General features: G+C 55.8%; 14 protein-coding genes across 14 annotated transcripts; 8 read left to right on the forward strand and 6 right to left on the reverse strand.

The window, feature by feature from the left end:
* Nucleotides 1-55: 55 nt before the first annotated feature.
* L969DRAFT_19174 (uncharacterized protein) lies at nucleotides 56-1,960 on the forward strand (the record flags this gene model as incomplete). The annotated part of the gene is made up of 2 exons (XM_014710579.1): nucleotides 56-247; nucleotides 305-1,960. 2 exons carry the CDS (start codon nucleotides 56-58, stop codon nucleotides 1,958-1,960), a joined length of 1,848 nt encoding a protein of 615 aa, XP_014566065.1.
* On the reverse strand, nucleotides 1,570-4,276 carry L969DRAFT_77992 (uncharacterized protein; the record flags this gene model as incomplete). Its single annotated transcript, XM_014710778.1, has 2 exons — nucleotides 1,570-2,029; nucleotides 2,088-4,276. 2 exons carry the CDS (start codon nucleotides 4,274-4,276, stop codon nucleotides 1,969-1,971), a joined length of 2,250 nt encoding a protein of 749 aa, XP_014566264.1. The 3' UTR covers nucleotides 1,570-1,968.
* Nucleotides 4,277-4,369: 93 nt separating this feature from the next.
* L969DRAFT_96219 (uncharacterized protein) lies at nucleotides 4,370-5,821 on the forward strand (the record flags this gene model as incomplete). The annotated part of the gene is made up of 5 exons (XM_014710779.1): nucleotides 4,370-4,388; nucleotides 4,662-4,828; nucleotides 5,008-5,204; nucleotides 5,257-5,429; nucleotides 5,493-5,821. 5 exons carry the CDS (start codon nucleotides 4,370-4,372, stop codon nucleotides 5,819-5,821), a joined length of 885 nt encoding a protein of 294 aa, XP_014566265.1.
* A 190-nt stretch (nucleotides 5,822-6,011) lies between these two features.
* L969DRAFT_89669 (uncharacterized protein) lies at nucleotides 6,012-7,745 on the reverse strand. Its single transcript, XM_014710780.1, has 7 exons — nucleotides 7,676-7,745; nucleotides 7,457-7,622; nucleotides 6,980-7,360; nucleotides 6,651-6,932; nucleotides 6,542-6,602; nucleotides 6,318-6,488; nucleotides 6,012-6,258 (listed from the first exon to the last, which is right to left on the reverse strand). The coding sequence occupies exons 2-7, from the start codon at nucleotides 7,583-7,585 to the stop codon at nucleotides 6,047-6,049; spliced, it is 1,236 nt and encodes a 411-aa protein (XP_014566266.1). The 5' UTR covers nucleotides 7,586-7,622; nucleotides 7,676-7,745; the 3' UTR covers nucleotides 6,012-6,046.
* Nucleotides 7,746-8,057: 312 nt separating this feature from the next.
* L969DRAFT_96221 (uncharacterized protein) lies at nucleotides 8,058-8,727 on the forward strand (the record flags this gene model as incomplete). Its single annotated transcript, XM_014710781.1, has 5 exons — nucleotides 8,058-8,186; nucleotides 8,235-8,293; nucleotides 8,346-8,420; nucleotides 8,473-8,574; nucleotides 8,625-8,727. The coding sequence occupies 5 exons, from the start codon at nucleotides 8,058-8,060 to the stop codon at nucleotides 8,725-8,727; spliced, it is 468 nt and encodes a 155-aa protein (XP_014566267.1).
* On the reverse strand, nucleotides 8,642-10,292 carry L969DRAFT_629396 (uncharacterized protein; the record flags this gene model as incomplete). Its single annotated transcript, XM_014710782.1, has 8 exons — nucleotides 8,642-8,831; nucleotides 8,883-8,971; nucleotides 9,023-9,251; nucleotides 9,302-9,793; nucleotides 9,847-10,030; nucleotides 10,091-10,141; nucleotides 10,196-10,220; nucleotides 10,276-10,292. 8 exons carry the CDS (start codon nucleotides 10,290-10,292, stop codon nucleotides 8,818-8,820), a joined length of 1,101 nt encoding a protein of 366 aa, XP_014566268.1. The 3' UTR covers nucleotides 8,642-8,817.
* A 90-nt stretch (nucleotides 10,293-10,382) lies between these two features.
* On the forward strand, nucleotides 10,383-11,959 carry L969DRAFT_52519 (uncharacterized protein; the record flags this gene model as incomplete). The annotated part of the gene is made up of 7 exons (XM_014710783.1): nucleotides 10,383-10,621; nucleotides 10,678-10,742; nucleotides 10,799-11,234; nucleotides 11,284-11,346; nucleotides 11,413-11,624; nucleotides 11,678-11,810; nucleotides 11,863-11,959. 7 exons carry the CDS (start codon nucleotides 10,383-10,385, stop codon nucleotides 11,957-11,959), a joined length of 1,245 nt encoding a protein of 414 aa, XP_014566269.1.
* L969DRAFT_78004 (uncharacterized protein) lies at nucleotides 11,563-14,149 on the forward strand. Its single transcript, XM_014710784.1, has one exon. The coding sequence runs from the start codon at nucleotides 12,038-12,040 to the stop codon at nucleotides 13,709-13,711; it is 1,674 nt and encodes a 557-aa protein (XP_014566270.1). The 5' UTR covers nucleotides 11,563-12,037; the 3' UTR covers nucleotides 13,712-14,149.
* Nucleotides 13,777-14,366, forward strand: L969DRAFT_89672 (uncharacterized protein). Its single transcript, XM_014710785.1, has 3 exons — nucleotides 13,777-13,888; nucleotides 13,942-14,088; nucleotides 14,148-14,366. Exons 1-3 carry the CDS (start codon nucleotides 13,821-13,823, stop codon nucleotides 14,149-14,151), a joined length of 219 nt encoding a protein of 72 aa, XP_014566271.1. The 5' UTR covers nucleotides 13,777-13,820; the 3' UTR covers nucleotides 14,152-14,366.
* A 656-nt stretch (nucleotides 14,367-15,022) lies between these two features.
* On the reverse strand, nucleotides 15,023-16,995 carry L969DRAFT_96226 (uncharacterized protein; the record flags this gene model as incomplete). The annotated part of the gene is made up of 8 exons (XM_014710786.1): nucleotides 15,023-15,515; nucleotides 15,559-15,736; nucleotides 15,917-16,219; nucleotides 16,274-16,372; nucleotides 16,420-16,534; nucleotides 16,585-16,766; nucleotides 16,814-16,868; nucleotides 16,918-16,995. 8 exons carry the CDS (start codon nucleotides 16,993-16,995, stop codon nucleotides 15,023-15,025), a joined length of 1,503 nt encoding a protein of 500 aa, XP_014566272.1.
* A 95-nt stretch (nucleotides 16,996-17,090) lies between these two features.
* On the forward strand, nucleotides 17,091-18,035 carry L969DRAFT_78007 (uncharacterized protein; the record flags this gene model as incomplete). Its single annotated transcript, XM_014710787.1, has 4 exons — nucleotides 17,091-17,262; nucleotides 17,318-17,570; nucleotides 17,629-17,714; nucleotides 17,771-18,035. The coding sequence occupies 4 exons, from the start codon at nucleotides 17,091-17,093 to the stop codon at nucleotides 17,866-17,868; spliced, it is 609 nt and encodes a 202-aa protein (XP_014566273.1). The 3' UTR covers nucleotides 17,869-18,035.
* On the reverse strand, nucleotides 17,776-18,516 carry L969DRAFT_89676 (uncharacterized protein). The gene is made up of 3 exons (XM_014710788.1): nucleotides 18,361-18,516; nucleotides 18,124-18,301; nucleotides 17,776-18,074 (listed from the first exon to the last, which is right to left on the reverse strand). Exons 1-3 carry the CDS (start codon nucleotides 18,407-18,409, stop codon nucleotides 17,984-17,986), a joined length of 318 nt encoding a protein of 105 aa, XP_014566274.1. The 5' UTR covers nucleotides 18,410-18,516; the 3' UTR covers nucleotides 17,776-17,983.
* L969DRAFT_89677 (uncharacterized protein) lies at nucleotides 18,469-20,273 on the forward strand. The gene is made up of 4 exons (XM_014710789.1): nucleotides 18,469-19,239; nucleotides 19,292-19,471; nucleotides 19,523-20,038; nucleotides 20,091-20,273. The coding sequence occupies exons 1-3, from the start codon at nucleotides 18,531-18,533 to the stop codon at nucleotides 19,900-19,902; spliced, it is 1,269 nt and encodes a 422-aa protein (XP_014566275.1). The 5' UTR covers nucleotides 18,469-18,530; the 3' UTR covers nucleotides 19,903-20,038; nucleotides 20,091-20,273.
* L969DRAFT_65552 (uncharacterized protein) lies at nucleotides 19,785-20,912 on the reverse strand (the record flags this gene model as incomplete). Its single annotated transcript, XM_014710790.1, has 6 exons — nucleotides 19,785-20,038; nucleotides 20,091-20,280; nucleotides 20,340-20,588; nucleotides 20,640-20,698; nucleotides 20,746-20,794; nucleotides 20,846-20,912. The coding sequence occupies 6 exons, from the start codon at nucleotides 20,910-20,912 to the stop codon at nucleotides 19,993-19,995; spliced, it is 660 nt and encodes a 219-aa protein (XP_014566276.1). The 3' UTR covers nucleotides 19,785-19,992.
* Nucleotides 20,913-20,915: the final 3 nt, after the last annotated feature.

Consider the following 20,915-nt stretch of genomic DNA (forward strand, 5'->3'; position numbering starts at 1 on the left):
AAATTTTTGCTTGACGCGGCGCGACCCACTCCTTTCGATATTGCCACGTCGTCAAATGCCAAAGTCGAAACAGAAGGCGAAGCGCAGGGCAGCCGCCACAACGCAAGATCATGATGCGCCCTCAGATATCATCGAGTCCGCTCAAGAAGCAAGCCTGGACGACATCCGCCGAGCAAATGATGAAAGTAACGACGATGACGATGACGACGATGGAGCAGTCGCAGTCGCTTCGTCTTCCTTTGCAGCGGTCAGCATATGTAATATGACAGCATACACTTGCTGATCGTTTGCGTCTTCATCATAGCTTGCGCCTGCTGAGGACGAGCCGGAAGACGACAATGAGGACGTGGCTCCAGCAGCAGCGAAACCCAAGAAGAAGAAGGCCAGCAAGAAGAAAGCCAAGCCAGCGCCAGAATCGGACGATCTGGATGCTCTCCTTTCCGCTTACCGAGCAGAGACGCGCGGTACTGACGCCGCTTCCGCCGCCAGTCAGTCAAACGCGTCATCTGATCTGTCCGAGTTGAATGAGCTGCTTTCTGTCGATTCCAAACGGACAGACCCAGAAGTCGAACTACGCAAGATGTTCGGCTCTCGCGTCGTCAGTGCAGATTCGTCCGTCAGCAAATCACGAGGATCGTCGCGCTCGCGCACACTGCTCGTCAAGCCAAAGCAGACTTGGCCACCTTTTGCAGGTGCCAAGGGCGGTCTGGATATGCGCGAGCTTTCCGATCAAGATGGCATAGAGTCCAGAGGACGAGCAGAGCGATGGTTCTCCTACGAGCATTCGCCCGCATACGTAGAAGTACAGCAGCGATTCCTTGAAGCCGTCATGTCGCTCGACGGCAACAACCTTATACCCGTTTTGCGCGTGCATCCATACCACACAGATACTCTGTTGCAGCTGTCCGAAATGGCTTTGCAGCAGGGCAATCCGAACGAAGCGCTCGATTTCCTTGATCGCGCCATCTTTGCGTACGAAAAGGCGGCCATTCCAGCTTTCTCGCTGTCTTCTGGCAATGGCAGACTCGATTTTCTACGAATAGAGAATCGGGGCTTCTTCAGAGCACTGCTACTCAAGACAGCCAATCTCGTTCAGCGTGGTACCTATTCCGCTGCTCATGAGATTGCAAAAGCACTCTATTCGTTAGATCCGTACGACGATCCGATGGGTGTCTTACTCTGGCTCGATTTCACAGCCGTCAAAGCGCAGCAGTACACATTCATAGAGAAGCTGCTTGCTTCTGCGCGAGAGCAGAGGAGCACTTCGGCGCCCGATATGCTCGATCTCGATGGGTATCCCGGTCTAGCCTTTGCAGCCGCACTCAGCCGATTTCTCGCTGGTGCGCAAGGCTCCGAGGAGCGGCTTGAAGAAGCTATACTCGACTTCCCAATGGTAGTCTGCTACTTGACCGACAAGCTCGGGCTGCGTACGCCCCAGATCTTCTCAGACCACGATCGATCCGCTCGAGCAGTGCCATCTGTTCGGCCAGATCACTGCGTTCATTTGCTGGCTCAGATGTATGCGCATCGATCTGCGGTGCTATACAAGCCGCCAGAAGTCCAAGCCTGGCTACAGCGAGGTATTGCAGCTTGTGAGTCGAAGCTGTCTGCATACGCAAAACCTCAAAAGGGCACCTACCCCAATGCAGAGTGCCCAGAAGGCGTCTTGCGAAACGTCATAATGTCAGACGTGCCATCGCTCAAACCAATGCTCAGCTCTGGCATCGTAGCTTGGGGCGCGGGCTACAGCTACGATAACATGCCACCGAAGGATGCAATCTCGTCTTACGACGATCGTTACTTTGCGCGTCTCTACAAGACACAAGCCCAGATCGATGCCATGCCTGTACCGGGCGCGGCGTCATCACAGAGTACGATAGAAGCGCTTATGCGCCGGCTTGGACTCTTTGGCGGAGGCGGCGGTGATCAGTCCGACGACGATGGGAGCGATCTGGATTGATCACGCGACTACCGACAGTCTGAGCGCGTTCGCTGCGAATGCGTATTTGTCGGCTGCTTGTTCGATGCGCTTCATCCTGAATGAGCACAATCAGCCAGGCTTCAGCGGTATGCGAAGTTAGACTTACGTTCCGGTGCCTGCCCCGTGACCCGAGTCAAGATCGACACGCAGCAATAGAGGTTCCTTGTTGTTGGGCCTTGCATGCTGCAGAGCTGCTGCGAGCTTAAAGCTGTGTAGTGGTGACACACGATCATCGTGATCACTCGTGCAGAGCAGCGTCGCGGGTAGTTCCGCATCAGCCGGAACGTTGTGTACTGGCGAGTATTTGTAAAGGTAATCGAATGCTTCTGGATCGTTATCCGCATCACCGTAGTCGCTGACCCAAGCGCTGCCGATCGTGAAACGCTGGAATCGCAGCATGTCCATGACGCCGACATCGGCCAGACATGCGCCCCACAGCTGAGGAAATTGATTGAGGCAGGCAGCGACGAGCAAGCCGCCGTTCGAGCCACCATTGATAGCAATCTTGCCCTCATCCGCTACGCCCAATTTGACGAGATGAAGCGCCGCATCGGCAAAATCATTGAAGACATTCTGTTTGCGATCCTTCGTACCCGCTTCGTGCCAAGTCTCTCCGTACTCACTTCCTCCCCGGACGTTGACCACGACGAGGGAGACGCCGTATCGTTTGCAGAATGACAGCATTGCAGGCGAGAAGAATGGCGTCATGGCGTGCGAGAAGCCGCCATAAGCATAACACAGCGCAGCATTCGTCTTGCGGACTTTCGGCCGTGTGACGAACATGGGCACTTTGGTCACGCCGTCACGACTGTCGAAGAAGATCTGCTGTGTGGGCTCAAAGTCATCCGGTGAGAGGCCAGAGAGCTTCGTCGTACGATATGGCTCGATACTTGGCTTGCCTTGATGGAACTTGAGCCAGTAGGTCGTATCTGGCGCTAGGAAGCCTGTGAGGGACACGAAACAATCGGTATGATGCCTGCGACCAGATATCTGCGTGATGCTGCCCACTTCATGCTCGAGCAAGCGCTGCTTCTGCGTGCATGTCGCCAGATCGTAAAGCCATAGCTCGTCTTGTACATCGCGAGAGTAAATCACAAACAGCTTGTCATTGTCTATGGCATGCACAGAGGAAAGTGTCGCGGTAGGATCTTCGGGAAGAAGCTCGACGAAGCCAGCTTCGGGATTGGCAAGATCATAGGTGACGAGCTTATTTTGCGGCGCTTGCGCGTTTGTAGACAGATAGAGCTTCGTGCCGTCATTTGCGATGACGGAATATTCCGCGTCGAACTCGTCAACGACCTTGAGCCAATCGCTGTCTGGCTCATGAAGATCTTTCACCCAGAGCAGATTCTTCCTTGCTGTGTCACGAGAGGTGTACATGAACAAGAACTGCCCGTCATCGCTCACATCCGTAGAAAACATGTACTTTGGATGCTGCTCGTCCTTGTAAACCAGTTCGTCTGCATTTTGCTCGGTACCGATTCGATGAAAGTGCAAAGAGGCATTCTCAGTTTGGTCGGTCTCTTTGCCGAGCTCGTCTGTCGATGGCTCGGGAAAACGCTGGTAGAAGAAGCCAGAATCATCCGTCTTCCAAGTGAGTGAGCTGAATTTGACATGTTTGATCACATCTGACAACCTGCCGTGATCGCCTACCGAGGTGTCGTTGGGAGGATGCGTCGACGCTGTCTTGCGGGCATAGATGGTCGACCAGTCCGAACCTTTGGCACTGAGTGCATATGCGAACAGGTTGCCCGACTCGGAGAATGCTGTTGTTCTCAGGGAAGTCGTGCCCTCTTTGCTCAAACGATTGGGATCGAAGAAGAGTTCGGCCGCTCTGTCCTCCTTGCCCTCGTCGCCTTTGCGGAATCGCATAAGCCTCGATTGATTTTCCAAGCCAGAGTTGTAGGAATAGTAGCGATAGCCGTCGCCCTTCAGACTAGGACAGGACAGGCGAGGATAGCTGAAGTTGCTCTCGATGACATCTCTTAGCGGTTTCCGGTCCGGCAACTTGGCCAGATAGCTCTCAGTCAGCTGAGCTTGCGACTTTACAAAGCTAGAAACTTTCGGCTCGCTTGCAGATGCTTGTAGCCAGTCATATGGCTCTGGCACCTCGACAGACCCTTGGGACGCGCTCTTGAAGGTCTCGACCGTACCTGAGCGTTTGGCCGTCGGATATTTGTCATTCCAAGCGACGTGATCACTCGACATCTTACGCAGGTGATCGCTGAGCTTACTTAGCCGTGTCAGCGTGCGCGCCCGGAGCATGCACTCGAGCTTCTGGGCGGCAAGCAGCATGGAGATGACGTGTCATAGATGCTGGAGCGCGTGAGAGATTGAGGCCAACCTGCATTCGCTTGGCTCGGCAGCGCTCGCCGACCTCGAATCACCATGTCGTCCCTTGCGAACGGTCAGTGCGATCATTGCTGGCTCTCTCTGTGACTGTGGCTACCTCGACGGCCTGAATGGCGACGTCTTCTCTGGCGTGTGACTGATGTCAGGCTGGCTCTTTCGACGGCTGGCAGGCGTGACTCCAGCCCTTCAGACTGACCAGACTTGCTAATGGCGCTCTCCTGAACCACTCGTTGACCCAACCTGCCACCAAGGCGGACCTCTTGGCATGCTCCAGGCGATCTATTGGCCTCATTACTCACATCTGGGCTCTTTTGGCTTTTTTATCCAGGCGGAAGAGGCGCACCTCCTGCAGACAACAACGCCCTGGAGCCTGTACCTAACAAGATCTACATAGGAGGCTTGCCAGAGTCGACGACGACCGAGGATCTCCAGGATTGCTTTGGTCAGATCGGCCCAGTCATCACCGTCGAGCTCAAGTCTGGCTACGGCTTTGTGGTGAGCAACTTCTCCCCCGTCTGACTCTTCCCTGCCGGTCGTTCTACTCGCTCTTGACGATCTCCGGCAGCCCATGGCGAAGTTGGCTGCTGACACGTCAGCGGCGCGCGTGGAATGACGTCTGACAACTCATGCTGACTGGCTTCTCTGCTTGCGCTCGTCTTGCTATATGACAACAGGAATTTGGAACTGAACAGCATGCCCTCGACGCCGTCAGCAAATACAACGACGGTCACTTCCTCGGCGCCCAGATAAAGGTCGAAGTCTCTAAGCGACCTCGCTTCCGTCAACAAGAGAATGGTCTGGGCTGCTTCAAGTGCGGCGAGACCTCTCACTGGGCTCGAGAATGTCCCAACGTGCGCAATGGCAAGCTGATGTATGTTCAGACCGTGCGCCTGCCCGAATCTGGCTGACTTATCTACGCTCAGTCGACCACCCGAGCGTGGCTATGGCCCGCCCAGACGCTACATGAGTCCCTCTCCTCCTCCTCGCCACAGAGACGACAGAGGCTACCGCGGCTCTCGCTATGACGATCGCGATGACTACAATCGCGAGCCACCTCGCTACCGAGACCGCGAGCGCGATCGTTCTCCTGCCGACGGTGTGTCCAAACCGTCCCTGCCTGTCCCGAAACGACCTGACGCATCGTCTCGATCGCCCGCAGGATACAGAGATCGCTCACCGCCTTCGGGTCCTCGAGGAGGCTACGGCTCTCGCGGCCCTCGTGACAGAGACGACGATTATCGTCGTCGCTCACCTTCACCCTTCGGACGTGGACACGATCGTGACGCCAGAGGTGGCCGAGGTCGTGACTACGATCGTGGACCGCGTGGTGGCCGTGATTCGCCTCCTCCTCGTGGTGGCCGCTCACCCCCACCTAGAGATGGTCCCTCACGCTTTGGCAGCGATCGACCCCCTCCGCCGAGACGCACAGCCTCGCCTGCTCCCCGCGGCTCTGACAGTGGTCCAGCAGGCAGCTACCGTCGTCCATAAAGTACAAAGCCCCCAAGGTGTCACGAGCGATCAAGCAAAGAAGTGTAGTCACATTGCATGTTCGCATGCCAATCGTTCGCAAGACACGCTGAACACATGTATACATTGGACGCATCTAAAGTTCTACTCTATGGGCCAGAGCGCCTAGTTGCTTCGAAACTTTTGCAGGATCTGTTAAACATGTATGTGCCGGTGTAGATTTCCTTCGTTCGGAAGAGAGAATATCTATGTGGATGCGTTGGCGGCAGCGCTCGAAGGTCGCGCTGGCGTTGGCACCTCGGGCGTGGCCACCTTGTCGCCCAATGCGGCCAGATCTCGCTTAACGCGAGCCTGATCGATGACAACCTTGAGGCGACCATCTTCCATAGGTGTGATGTGGATGCATTCGATCGTCGGAATGAGGTAATGGGCGCCTGAATCCTTGATCTTGCTAGCAGCTACGAATAAAGCACGTTGATCAGAGCGCGTAGGAGAGAGAACGCGGACAAGGACGTACGATGAGATGTGCAGACAGCGATTGTCTTTGCGCCGGAGGCCACGCCAGCGCGTATGCCAGAAGGCGAATCCTCAAAGACGAGACAGTCTTTGCAATCGAAGCCAAGTCGTTTCGCTGCGAGCATGAAGGGATCGGGATGCGGCTTGCCGCGAAGCAGGTGCTTGTCGTCCGCTGCAATATGCCGTTTAGCAAAGTATGAAGGGAGGGAAGAGAGATCGACTGACCGGTGACCGTGACCGCCGGCGGGGTGATGCCGATTCGCTTGAGTGCACCATAACAGTAGGTCTGCGACCTTACTTAGCTATTGCTGAGAAGCGGTGAGGTAGCAATCACCTTTGCGCCCGAGGTAGCGACCGCGTAGCGGTCAGCAGGAAGTCCGTCGATGAGTCGTTTGACACCGGGCAAGATCTTGCACGAACGGTCAATGAGGTCGGAAACATCGACGTCGAGGGCGTCAATGTCGATCTCCTCGTCATCGTCATCGTCGTCGAACGGATTCTCGTCCAATACTGCCGAAGTGGCATCTTTAGAACCATTCGCTGGCGAATCTGTGCGTTCGATCGGGCTTGCATTGGATGAGTCGTTGACGGGCTTGGCTTCAGTCAGACGGGTGAACTGTTCGCACATGAGCGCGCACAAAAGGCGCAAGCGAAATGACGGACCTGCATACGTTTGGTAAGCTCGGAGGCGAAGGATCCTTTGCGGGAGGGTGGCTTCGAGAGCGAGATGGAGGAGTTCTTTCGCGAATTCGAGCGAGAGCTCCTGATCGATTCTGCGGCTGATTGTCTGCGACTTCGGACTTCATTGTGATACTGATCAGCATGAGTGAGAATCTTTTGCTCGAATTCCTCGACGTGCGGATCCATTTTTGATTCTGGCACTTTGGCGAGGTCGGGTCGGAGATCGCGCAAGTTGTCGATAGCGCGACGACCATGGGTAGCATCGATGACCTCTTGTGGGTCCTTGCCGAGCTCGAGTGCGACGCCTCCCCACGCAGCTTCGACGGCCTGGATGGAATCGACGAGCGTGCCATCCATGTCAAACTGGCTGTCTTGTCAGCCTCGCTCTCTGACGACGCGTGCCGACAGCGCTTCAGAGCTGTCGGACGTGGTCGAGCAATGAAGAAGTGAGCCACTCACGAGGACGGCTTCGACGATGAACTCCTCATGCTCAACTTTTGAGGCCAGCACTTTCTCGTGCTGATCTGTGGGCACGTTGGAAGTCTGTCTGACGATGGGCTCGCCGACCAGAGGTGCAGGTGCAGACATTGTCGCAGGCTCGATGCTTGACTGTGTGCTCTCTGGCCTGTCGCGCTAATATCAGCATGCAGCACATTGCAAGCTCAGGGTCGCTCATGCCTTATTGTGTATCGTTGGCTGGTACACTAGCTTGACTCGCTGCTCTTGTACTACCTGCTCAACAGTGGCAGCCTTTTTACAAGAGCAGACCGGGTCCGTGCAGAGCTGTTTGGCGCTCTCGTGAAAGACCTCCTGTCGGTTCGAGAGATTTCCGAAGTTGGTAGATCTCGCGAGGCGATCTTCAAAAAGGAACGTCGGTTTTCAATCTACACGTCACTGTCTCACCGTGGGCTGTCGAGGTCATGCTCAAGCTTACCGTCGTCTCGCTTGTGTCCTTTGCGGCAGGCTACGGCTTCGCTCGGCTCGGCTCTACTTCCCTCCCGAGCCAGAGAAAACCTCCGATCGTGTGAGAGCAGCCCCTGTGCACATCTACAAATCAATCATGCTCATGTCGTGTGCATGCATCAGCACACCCTCTCCATCCGAGGAGGCAGACTCGGAGGACTCTTCATCCGAGCACGACGAGGCTCTCTCGAAGGTCAAGGCTGCTTTGTTTGAGGAATGCAAGATGGTCTGCCAGATTGTCCGTGAATGATCTCGTTCTCAAGGGTGAATACAGATTCTCGTCGTTCGCACCGATCTCGGCATGACCAAGGGCAAGATCGCCGCGCAATGCTCGCACGTACCTTGCTCGTGTAATCTGATGCGAGCTGAACTCTGCGACATTCAGACACGCAAGTCTGGCATGCTACAAGACGCTTTCGCGTTCCAATGCTGCTCTCGTCCAACATTGGGAACGCACAGGGTCCGTCTTCTCTCTCTTCGGATGTCCTCGAGATCCTGAAGTGCTCGAGCAGTCAGGCAAAGATTGCGCTCAAGTGCGATTCTGAGGACGAGTTGCTCCTGTTGCAAGCACAAGCATTATCGCTTGGCCTGTGTGCTCGCACGATCCAAGACGCGTACGTTGCCAGCCCCCATGAACTCATCCTCTGACGCAATGGGTGCATAGCGGGCGAACACAGATCGCAGCAGGCTCGACGACGGTATTGGGCATCGGTCCTGCGCCGAAGCAACTGATCGATCAAGTCACGGGTCACCTCAAATTGCTCTGATGCGCCCTCCTGGACGGATGTGATCATTCAGCAGAACAGACTATGCTTGCAAAGCGACTGGTGGTAAGCAACAACACTGTAAGGTCCGGTTCACTTTTTGACGACTGTAGGCTGGGTCAGCTCGGCTCCACTTGCAGCACGAGAGCAGAACGCACTGCACAGCACGTCTTCGTCCTCGAGACGGTGCGCCAGACCTGCTTTATGCCCTCGCGAGTGCTTCGCGCTGGTACCCCAGACGATAGCACTGGTGCCAGCTGGTTAGTAGATGCATGAGCGTGCGAGTCCAGGAACGTACTATTTGAACTGCTTGATGATGTCCTTGTGGATGGATTGGCAAAAGTCTTCGACGGTACATCTGTGTGATCGGAGCACAACGGGCGAAGAGTAATCGGGCTGCTGTCCTCTCGGCTTTGTGTAGACTCGCACGAGATCGAGCTTCTCCCACATGACCTCGATGAGCTCGTCGATGTTCCACCATTGTCGGGCCGAGATGGGCACGCTGTTCGGTATCCTGTAGAGCAGATCTGGTGCTACACGTCAGCAAGAGCCTGCTTCGTGCTGCGACTGAGCTCACCCAGCTCCTGAATCGAGATGGCATCGATCTTGTTGAGGACGTAGATGGCAGGAATGTAGATCCGGTTGCCCTCGACGACATCGATCAGATCGTCCTCATTGGCATCGCATCGAAAGGCAACATCGGCGTTGTGGATCTTGTACTCTGATAGGATAGCTCTGACCATGTCGAAGTCGAGATGATTGAGCGGGACGGTGTTGGTCATGTTGATACCACCCTTGTCCTTCTTCCTGAAAGTGATGTTGGGAGGCGATTTGTTGAGCCGTATGCCGAAGCCTTCCAGTTCATCCTCGATGATCTTTTTGTCTCCCAGAGGCTTGCAGACGTCGAGGACGAGGAAGAGCAAGTTGCAACTGCGCGCGACTGCGATGACTTGCCGACCGCGACCTTTGCCGTCCTTGGCGCCTTCGATGATACCGGGCAAATCGAGTATCTGTACTTTTGCGCCGTGTACGTTCATCGTGCCTGGCACAGTCGTGAGTGTTGTGAACTCTGCAAGATCCCAATTTAGCTAGAGCAGTAGCAGCGTCGTTGGCCGAGCTGACCGTAGGCAGCCACTTCGGAAGTCGTGCCCGTCAAGCCAGACATGAGTGACGATTTGCCGACCGAGGGGAAGCCGACAAAGCCGACACTCGCGATGCCCGTTCGAGCGACATCGAAGCCGACGCCGGCACCTCCCCCGCTCGAGGTAGGCGTCAGTAGCTCTCTGCGTAGTTTTGCCAACTTGGACTGTCATCGGCCCGGAAACGTGAGCATCTGTCTGGTCATGCCTGTCCAGGCGGAGCATGCCTTGAGGATTCCGAGATGGGCACTGGTCGCCTTGTTCTTCTGCGTCTTGGCCTACGTGCAAGCTGTATGAGAAAATGACGGTTGACCGTCCACAGAGGGACAGACCATCTCATCTTCGATATCTTTGATTCTGCCCGTCCTTGCTCCGTCAGTGCTGCAGAGCTCGAAGTACAACCGCTACCGACTTTTGTACTGTCGTCATCTTGCACGCCTTCTCGTCTTGCTTCGACTGGCAGAGACGCCGCCGGCAGGGACGACGCGATCCATCAACGACACGCGAGAGTGCGGCGACATGGCGTCTGAGGACGAGCGAGAGGAGCTCGAGGCTGCAGAAGACGACGGCATCGACACGGAAGGCAAGACGATCGTTCAGCTGGGCGAGCACGACGAGATCTCGGACGAGGAGCATCACCCCCACCATCGTGATGAGGATGTCGAGATGGACGCCCCTCCTCCGCTCGCATATGGCATCGACAAGGGCAAAGCCAAGCAAGAGCCCGTAGAGGCTCACGAACTAGATTCATTGCCATGGTCAGTCAGCCTGAGAGCGCAGGGAAAGAGCTCATTGCGTGCAATACGCGTGACAGGGTGGAAAAGTACAGACCGGCAACGTTGGACGATGTCGTGTCTCACAAGGATATCGTATCGACCAGTGAGCCCATCGCAATCATCTCTGTAGCCTTCGCTCAAGAGAAACGTCTCCAACAGTCGACAAATTTATATCGCTCAACCGACTGCCTCACTTGCTCTTCTATGGACCGCCGGGCACTGGCAAGACGTCCACCATTCTCGCCGTCGCGCGCAAGATCTACGGCGGCACGGGCAATTCGATACGAGGTGGCGTGAGCGGCAAGGGCAAAGAGGGCAGCAGCATGCGCAACAATGTGCTCGAACTCAACGCGTCCGACGATAGGGGTATCGATGTCGTCAGAGACCAGATCAAGAACTTTGCTTCGACCCGAATGATCTTCTCGTCGGGCTACAAACTCATCATTCTCGATGAAGCCGACATGATGACGACGACGGCCCAGAACGCGCTGAGAAGGGTCATCGAGCAATATACCAAGAACGTCAGATTCTGTATCATCTGCAACTACGTCAACCGCATCATCCCGGCCGTCCAGTCTCGATGTACTCGCTTCAGGTCTGTCGTGACCAGCAGGCGAATTGTATCGGCGCTCAAGCTTTTGCAGGTTCGGGCCACTCGAGACAACAGAAGTCGATAGAAGGATACAGCACGTCGTAGATGCCGAGTCGTGAGCTCTCCCACTCCACTCAGGACAGCATCCTCTCATCATCATCATACTGACCGCGACATACAGCGTCAATCTGACTCAAGACGGTCGAGAAGCACTGCTCAAGCTGTCGAAAGGCGATATGCGACGGGCACTCAATGTCTTGCAAGCTTGTCACTCGGCCTACCCCGTCGTGGACGAAGGAGCGATCTATGCTTGTACAGGCAATCCACATCCGGCAGACATCGACGAGATGGTCACAAGCATGATGTCTGACGAGTTCCAGACTGCGTACCAGCGTGAGTCCTCCTGAGCAGCAGGCGAGCTGCTCCGGCTGATGGGAGCCATGCAGGTGTTGTGGCGATCAAGACGGACAAAGGTCTTGCTTTGCAGGATATCATCGCGGGATTGGGAGAGGCGCTGTCCGGGCTGGACATGCCTCCCCATGCGCGAATCTATCTCCTCGACCATCTTGCACAAATCGAGTGCGTAAAAGCCTTTGCCTACCGCAGAAAATCGCTGAGGAATCTCGTGCAGACATCGCCTGAGTACGGGAGGGAGCGAGAAGCTACAGATGACCGCCTTGCTCGGCGCTTTCCAGAACGCGGTCGAGCTGAGTTCGCGAGAAAAGTAGTTCGCGCCTTTAATGCAAGACAGAGCCTGCTTGTATGAGTCACGAAATCTGCGCCTGACCGAGGGTGTGTGATGCTGCATGCGTAGAACAGCATTGGCGAGTCGACTGAGCAGCTTCTCAGCCTCACAGCTGCCGCCAGCCTTCTTGCTACCCTTGCCCTCTTTGTGCCATGCCACACGCTATCGACAGTCGGCCCGTGATCCTGTCGAGCTCAGCCGGGGAAGCTCACGAGTTCTGCATAGCTCGCATAGTGACAATGATTTGACGGGCCATGTTCAAGATCGTCAAAGCGAGTCTAGCGCTCGTGCGAGCCTCCGACTTGCCCTCGCAGAATCTGGTCGACATGAACTCGCAACGTTGGCCAGAGCATTACCATACGGCCGCAATGCATGGCCAGACGACGAATGGATCTACCCATCCGTTGCGGATGCAGACGACATGTCCATCCGAGCCTTGTCCGCTTTGCTCAAGATCCTGTATGCAAGCACGAGCGATCTTTACAAGTCGGTCCGACGGATTGAAGACATCTGGTCAGCCAAGACGCTAGAGACACCGGAGAACCAAGAGCAGAGTCGTATGCTTGCTCATGCAGCTCGGACGCCCCAGCCAAGACTGGTCAACGAGCTCTCGGGGCGTTTGCCAATCTTTCACAGACCGAGACACCTGACAGATTGGACGATTCATCTCAAGGTCCTCACGCTGCCCGTCACACCCTCTGGTGTCATACCGAGAACGAGGAGGATCGCACAGATGTTGAAGCAGATGCTGAAGGATGAAATCCAAGTGGATGCCGTCTTTTGTCAGACGCTTGCCAATGGCCTGGCCGTCCAGATCGATCTCCTCTTGCGTACAAAGCCGAAGCCTACCCACATCGTCTTTGCAAAGATGTGTCACGATCTCATGCCTGTACTTGTCTTTGCGGACACTCCCAACGCGCCACGTACAGACGGACAAACTCGCGTAGGGTTTAAGAATCTGCTAGCTGCTCTTGATTCGGAAACGGCAGAGGCGCAAGCGAGGATGCAAAGTGTGCAGAAGGAACGCAAGATCGTGCCCAGTCAGAACGTCCTCACAGAGACCGCCCGGAGACTTGCACAGTCCTGTCGCATGGAGCTAGACAAACATTATGCCGATTCTGCACTGCCATTACTGAAGAAGCTCAGCAAGGTCATACATGGCGAGAAGGATCGTCTTGGTTCGGAAGAGGAAGAGGCCAACTTCAAGTCAATGATCGCAGTGTATCATAGCTGTTTGCGCCGCGCCTTTCTTCTGTCTGCCTCGCCAATTGAGAAGGCTCAGGAGCATTTTCGCATCAAGGCCGACCTGTTCAGACGCAGCTGCGAGCGCCTGATGCCTCACCTCTCCGTACATACCGTGCGGGCGTCTCTGTACGGTCTGGCAAAACATTCTCCGAGCTGGCAAGCGTACGCGGATCACCTCAAGCAGTGTGCAGACTGGTCGCGTAGTCTTCCCGAAGGCCATCGCACGGTCTTCATCCAGTCTGAACACCCCGACCTGGCGCCAATATTGAAAATGGCACTAGGTGCACCGGTCGAGGACGAGGAACTGGCGACGAGGTTACGATACTGTCTCAACGTCTTGACCGTGCTCGGCTTGTCGCCTCGTTACAACGTCTATGACGGCTCAATCGTTTCGGTCTTGGATCAAGCGGATCTGACCTCACATCTGAGACGGGTGACTGCTCAGCAGACTCTACGGCTCGTCTGCCTTGAACCGCGAGGCGGCCAATGATGTTGTATTACGTAATGATTTTTCGCGACTTACAAAGTGCAGCTTTCCCCAGATTTTTCCAGCACGCGAGAGTTTGGGCGAGAGCGTCGAGCGAGGCCAGTGAGCGATCATGAGACGCGGAGGAGGTCACCACAGCACTGGGGCGAGATCTGTCAGATTGCTGTATCACTGGGCAAGGTTCGTCTGTGATCTTCACCCATCTTCGTCCTCATGCTGACGCTCGGACACAGACTTTGGCGACTCTCTGGCGGCCCTCTGGTCAACCCCTTGTCGACACTGGCGATACTCTCAGCCCTTCTCAGCCTCGTCAGCCGTCCGCTCGAGCCCGACCACAAGATCTGTCGCTTCCAGCCTTTGGTGCTGGCTCATCGGCAACTGTCTCGAGCGGTCTGCTCGCCCTACCTCTAGCCCCTAGAATATACTGCTGCCTAGCGAGTTGATGAGTCGTATTATGTCTCGCACTTTGCGACGAGGCTTCGCTAGGATGAGAAGTCCCCAGGACTGCCTCCGCTATGGGTCNACGAACACTTGCGCTGGATTGCCGATGTCAGTTCGCGGACNTTGCGTGCAGCGGTTGGTTTCTAGTGACCTGGCCAACACTGCACGTGAAAGAGATCTGCATCAGTTCTGCCATGTGCCTCCCCTCCTCGACCGCCTGATGGGCTCTAGCATGATAACTTGACTCAATCTCGACTTTCACCGCGGCCTGGCAACATCGACGCGGCAAGTGTGGCAATGCACACTGCTTTTCCGATGGCGAAACAGCCTAGGCAGACCACCTTCTCTCGCCGCTNGNTGTTTNCTCGAACTCTGAGCGCAAAGGCGGCCATATGGCAACGAGGCAACACTCTCATCGCAGCAGCATTGCACATCCGACCTCATGCGGTCATCGGGCTTCGCATGCCGACTCTGTAAGCTGCAGCAACTTCTCGTCTTTGCGCTGTTGTCTGCACTGATCTTAGCGGCTTTGCGCCCTTTATTGTGTGGTCGCGAGCAGCTCGTGTCAGCATCGAGATGTGGTCAGATGAGTTCTTCGCCTGCTTGAGTGAATCAGCGTCTGGTGCGAATGTCTTCATGGGTTGCTGAGGCTGCGAAGCAACCCGATACTCCATTGATTGACGCTCGGTCCGGCAACCAATCATCGCAAGGGTGACACTGTCTACTCGACTTGTGAGGGCGCCATCAAACAATAGGCTCATGCAGCGCAGGATTTGAGGACGATCGCGTAGACCACCATGATGTCATGCGGTCGAGTACATTGAGATGACAACACATGCACATACTATTGCGGCATTATAGTATAACTCGTCATCAGTCCCAGCTGTCCCTCCTTGCGAGATCTTTCTGACGAAAGTCGCTGAGCTGTATGATGCCGCCTGCCTTCATCTTGAGCCATTTGAGTGAAGACGCGCGACTGAGCGAGCTCGAGCTCGAGCTCTCAACGACACTGGGTGGCTCGCTGACTATGCGTGCATCTGTCTCGTCGGCCGCTTGGAGAGTCATCTTGAAACTAGGCGAATCATCTTCTGTCAGATCTGATCTGCTCTCGACGAATGAGCAGGTCGTCACCGGACTGGACAGAGCAGAGGTAGACGTGGCGGCGGATGATGGCGTTTGCGCAGTCTGTTCGCTCCGACGAGACGAGCTCGAGTCGGTAGATGACGACCTCGATGACGTCCGTTTGTGCTCGCCAGAATATCTGCCATAGCGTATTGGCTCATACTGGCGTGCAATCGTCCGATCGTCCGTCTGGATCTTGCTGTCTCGCTGTCGTGTGACCTTTGTGGGTACCTCTTGCGATGGACTACCGGGCATGTTGATGCTTGCCATCATAGGTCAGAGTTGACCAAGCTTGACGAGGCCTCGCTGGATCTGTGTCTCTTTCGGATCTAAAGGTCTGTGCTGCGCAGCAACGGCTGTCGTCACCCTCCGCCGTCAGGATCAGTGCGGTGCTGGCGAGTGAATTTTGTGATCGCCTAGAATGATGTCCTATACACTCGCAATCTGAGCCAGCATGACGCCTTGCTATGTACGACTCTCGACGGTGCCTCAACGGACGCTCGGCTGAAAAAAAGAGGGCGGAGGTAGGCGCGCAGACCGCAGGCACGACGAACATCTCTGCCAAATTTAGCGATCAATCGAGATTCATCTTTGATCTGATTACCGCGTGGATCACACGCTCCAGAGACAATGAAATTCATTTACTCGACGACAGGCCGACTTTGTAGCATCCCATGCGCTTCATGAGCGTGCGCCAGACGAACCAGCGAGGCAGGAAGCTCATCAATTGGAACTGGAACGCTCTACCGCCAGCGAGGAAGTAGGCAGACGGGCTGGTCTTGAGTGCAGAGGCGACGAGCTTGTTGGCGAATTCAGCATTGGGCATTGCACCTTGCTGGCCCATCTGTGCGCGCTCCTGGATGAACTTGTTCACGTTGGCATACAGCGAGCCGTCGGGTGTCTTGAGAGATGCGGCTTGCTTGTCTCCGAAGCCGGAGCGAACGGCACCTGGCTCCGGCTATGCAATTAGCCGGATCTGATACGTGACAAGGACGAGCTTGCCTGGACAGACCGTCATGACTTTGATGCCGAATCCTTGCACCTCCATTCTGAGCACGTCGCTCAGGCTGATCAGAGCCGCTTTGCTGGACGAGTACCAGCCTGTGTGTGACGTCAACGTGTGTCTTACATATAGATGGGCAGCTTGCCTGCCCATGGTGTGCCGATGATGCCCACAATCGAGCAGATATTGATGATGAGGCCTTCTCTTTGCTTGACCATGTGCGGCGCGACGAGCTGACAGAGCCGCATGGGCGCAAAGACCTGTTCGCCACTGCTCAGCGCGTCTCGACGGGCTACGAGCTGCTAGTGACGTTGGCCTTGTAGACTGATTCTGCTTGATCGAGATCAAAGTCGAGCAAGGCACCCGTTGCGCCTGCTCCTGCGTTGTTGACGAGGACATCGATTCTGCCCTCCTTTGAGATGATGTGCTCGATCGCCTTTTGGCAGGCTTCCTTGTCCAGCACATCGAGTTGGATCTTCTCGATCGAATCCGCTGCTCCGAACTGTCAGCCTAGTCCTCTGAGCGCTCGAAAGACTTGCGTAGGCTGGCAAGTGACTCTAGTCGGCGTGCGCTTGCGTAGACCTTGCACCCCGCCTAAAGCAGAGGTGTGAGCGCTCGTGTGAGCGATCAGATAGAGACATACGTTGTGGAAAGAAATGCAGCAGGCATTGCCGATACCGCCCTCTGATGAGCCGGTGACAAGGACGACTTTGCCAGACATTGAAAGGTTCGCTTCCTCCGCACAAATCAAGAGACGCGCCTATCTCGACAACAGCGCAACGACAACGACGCAGGGACGGGCAGCAGTGGACCCGGATGAATCCGGAGATGAGCGGCGAGAGCGAGATGCTCAAGCTAGCTTCGTCGGCGCGTGCACTGCTGGCAGATGCCGACGATAGCACGAAGCTAGCGAGCGCGTTGGAAGCTCTCGAGCGGCGCGAAGTAGAGCAGCAACAAGAGGCGCAAGGGCGTCGAAAGGCTGTCCAAGGTCCGCCCAGCGTACAGCAAGAGCTGATCTGGCTTACTGCCTGATCGTCGGACAGAACTCGAGCAGCAGTTGGCGCACCAGCTCCTCTCGACCGCGCGACCTGCTCATTTGCCCTCTGAGAGGGATCAAGAGGCAAAGCTGTCCTCACTGCAATCCACGAACTACACGCTCGGCAAGACGATTGCAGATCTCGAGCAACGATTGGGCAGGAGTCAGGCTGCGCTCGAAAAGCTCAGGTCGGATACGCACGCGCTGCCGAGCCAGATTGGCCGCAATGCCGTCTCACTGGATGACATTGGGCCGGAAGCGTTCGTCAGGGCTACTTGGGTCGTCAGAGCGGTAGCTGATGATATCTACGATGGGCAGACTCCAGCTAAAGCTATATAGGTCCATTGGCTTCACTCTTTTGGCGACAAGGGATGATCCTCGGACGTGGTCGCGAATGCTTCTGCGTAGGTACACGATCCGTCTCACGAGCATGCCGCTGACCGTGTCACGCTCGTGACAGGCTCCGACCGGACACGGCAGACGCACGAGCTCAACCTGAACACGCGCGGGATGTCGTCTGATTATGAGCAGGCACAAGCTATCTGGGACAAGCTATAGCGGCAGCATGCTGCAGGCGATATGATGTTGCGTGTTGTACGATCGCTGTGGATGCAATGCTGTGGCTGTACTCTACATTGGCGACAACTGCTGCAACAACACCTCGGAGAGCTACTCATTTCTTCTTGCCCATCTGACTCTTCTTCCCTTGACCCTTCTTCACCTGGCCCTTGCCTCTCGCCTTCAAGGCTGCTAGATCATCCAACCTGTCGAGTCCAGGTCAGCTCGAGCCCGAGAGTCTCTACTGCAGCCCACCTCGTCTGCTCGTGGAGATCGACCAACTCGAGTTCCGGGAATTTGCGTTGGAAGTAGGACAAGCTGAACTGGGCAGGATAGTACTGCACCATCGCCGGTCCACGCAGGCCGCGCTTCAGGATCTTTGAGCCTGTTCGTAGCCGGAGCGGATTGTAGTTTGTCTGAAAGATCTCTGATTCTGTCATGTAGCCATCGGGCGTCAGCACGGGGCCATCGTCTTGTCAGCACTCGACTGACGCAGCTTCCAGAGCGCCTCAAGACGTGCTGCTGCCGGTCTGGCGCTCATCTCTGCGTCCCCTCAGCTGGCGTCAGTGCGAGTGAAGAGCAAGCAAGCAAGAGGCGATCAGCGCGTCGTCCACTGGCTCACAGCCATCCCCCTCCCATCAGCTCGAGCCGCAACAGAGCCAATGGCAGATCGAGCCATCACACCACCGCCGAGTGGCGTCTACGGTCAGGCACTGAGCCTGACGCCGGAGCAAGTGAGGCAGCGTGAAGCGAACCGGTTGGCAGCCAAGGCCAAGCTGCTCGCCTCCCGACAGTCAGCATCCTCCTCGCTCGCAGCGACCTCGACCGCACTCCGCAACATCAACGGCAAGCGAGCTCTGCATGTCATACCTGCAGACTCGACCAGTCCCACTGCACCCGACGTCTCTCGGTTTGATGGCCCGAGCATTCCGGGAGAGCACGATACCTCAAAGACGGGCAGACTCGCTCGCTCGGGTCACAGTGCGGGAGCCCATCAGGCTTTACAAGATGCGATCACCAACGGTCCATCGACACAGATGGGCGATGCAAGCAGAGGCGGCACACGCTACGCCGTGCCCCGACCGCCCCGACCAGGACCAACAGCAAACCGAGAGGGCAGCGCAGCTTTGACGGGTCCTTTGAGACCTGCGTCCATGGCCTCCCCGGACAAGGAAGCGCCCCTTCCGAAGCATATCGAGCTGAGTAGCTATGTCGAGTACGACTTGTCTACGCTCAAGAACAGCAAGGGCGGCTTTCTCGTCGATGACGAGGAGGAAGACGAGGTCACGCGACGACAGAGAGCACAAGCGGATGCGCACCGCCTCAAACGCCTTCAGGAGAGTGAACGCATGGGTCTCGGTCAGGATCCGGGTAGGCTTTCCGGTCACGTCGCAAGCTCGACCGTGCTAACAAAATGCTGCAGCGCTCTCGACGGATAGCCGTCAAAACTCAAAGTGCAACATCTGCGGAACGATCGAGCTCGACTTTCAGCTCAAGAAGATCTTCGGCGTATCTGTCTGTGCAAAGTGCAAGTATGAGAACCCGGAGCGATACAGCCTGCTTACAAAGACCGAATGCAAAGATGACTACCTCTTGACCGACCGTTCGTACCTGTTCTCATCCCGATGAGCTCGCACTGAATTTATTGCTCCAGCCGAGCTGCGGGACGAAGAATTGCTGCCCCATCTGCTCAAGCCGAATCCTCATCGGAGCAATTACTCCAATATGATGCTCTTCCTGCGCGAGCAAGTCGAGGCCTATGCCTTCAGCGACCGCAAGTGGGGCTCGCCAGAGGCACTCGACAAGGAGTTTGAGAGACGACAGGCGGAGAAGAAGGCCAAGAAGGGCAAGAAGTTTGAGGCCAAGCTGCTCGATCTGAAGAAGAAGACGCGCACGAATGTTTGGCACCGACGAAAGGAAGCAGAGCATGTTCATGATTACACCGGTCCGATCGTCAAGGACGCCGAAGGACAGCAATGGCAGAGGTGCGCGGGAGAAGATTGCGCATTCAAGGTGCAAGTAGAAACTTTCTGACATGCTGCTGGGTCCGCTGCAATTTGTACAGAACACACTCATTGTTGTTTCTACCAACGAGCGAGAAGTCTGTATGGTCACCAGTCTGCATCAGCTAGCCGCCTTCTTCTTCTTTTCGTCGGTGATGTAGATATTGCTGCTCGTCATGCACACGTCAGTCCAACTCGAAGGGGTGGCTTATGACCCACTCTTCCGGTATTCTGCCACCGCCCAGTATGGCAGCAATCTTCGGGCTGGTATCGAGTAGCATCTCTTCGACCTCGTCTGCCACATCGCCCTGGATGACGATCTCGTCCTCGCCTTGGGCATTCTTAGCCACGCTGGCGCCAGTAGCGAATCGATTGGCAAAGAGCTTCGAGGCTTTCTTCAGATCCACCTCTGCACTCTCGCTCGCAATCAGACTCCAGCGCTGAACAGAGGACGCGACGACGACAGACCAAAGACTTCGAGACCGTATACTGCCGTTACGTGCTTTCGTTTCGTTCTCTCTATCCTCTTGATCAGGACTTTAGACGACTGTGCATCTCGTGAGCACTGTTCCTCGCGTTCAGACGGAGAGCGTGCCTGTCGTTGCTTCTGTAATTTCTCATCTTTGGCTTCCGCTTTTGCCTCCTTCTTGGCCGAGTCTTTGTCTAGCGCTTCCCTCTGCTCCAGCGATAGTGCAGAGAGCTTCTCATCCATTGCAGCTGAAGCGCAGGCCTTCAGACGGCTGATTTGCTTGACCTCAAACGACTTACTGTCAGAGTAGTATCGCGCGTAGAGATGCGGATGCTCGTCTTGAAGCCATTGCTTGCATCTGTGATTGCGTCAAGGAGAGCTAGCTTGCTTCCACACAACGCCTACTTGGAGATCCTCGAACCGAACTCGCAGTATTCGGCGGGCAGTGAGCAGACTTTCGTGCGTGATCAGCACGGGCCAAAAGCTCAGCATGCAAAGGGCGCACTGCCGCAGTAGATGACGTTCACTGGCTTGACAAAGGGCGTCGATGGACCCGCTTCTGCTTCTGTCATGCT

The sequence above is a fragment of the Mixia osmundae genome (assembly GCF_000708205.1).
Source record: "Mixia osmundae IAM 14324 unplaced genomic scaffold scaffold_9, whole genome shotgun sequence".
NCBI classification, from domain to species: domain Eukaryota; kingdom Fungi; phylum Basidiomycota; class Mixiomycetes; order Mixiales; family Mixiaceae; genus Mixia; species Mixia osmundae.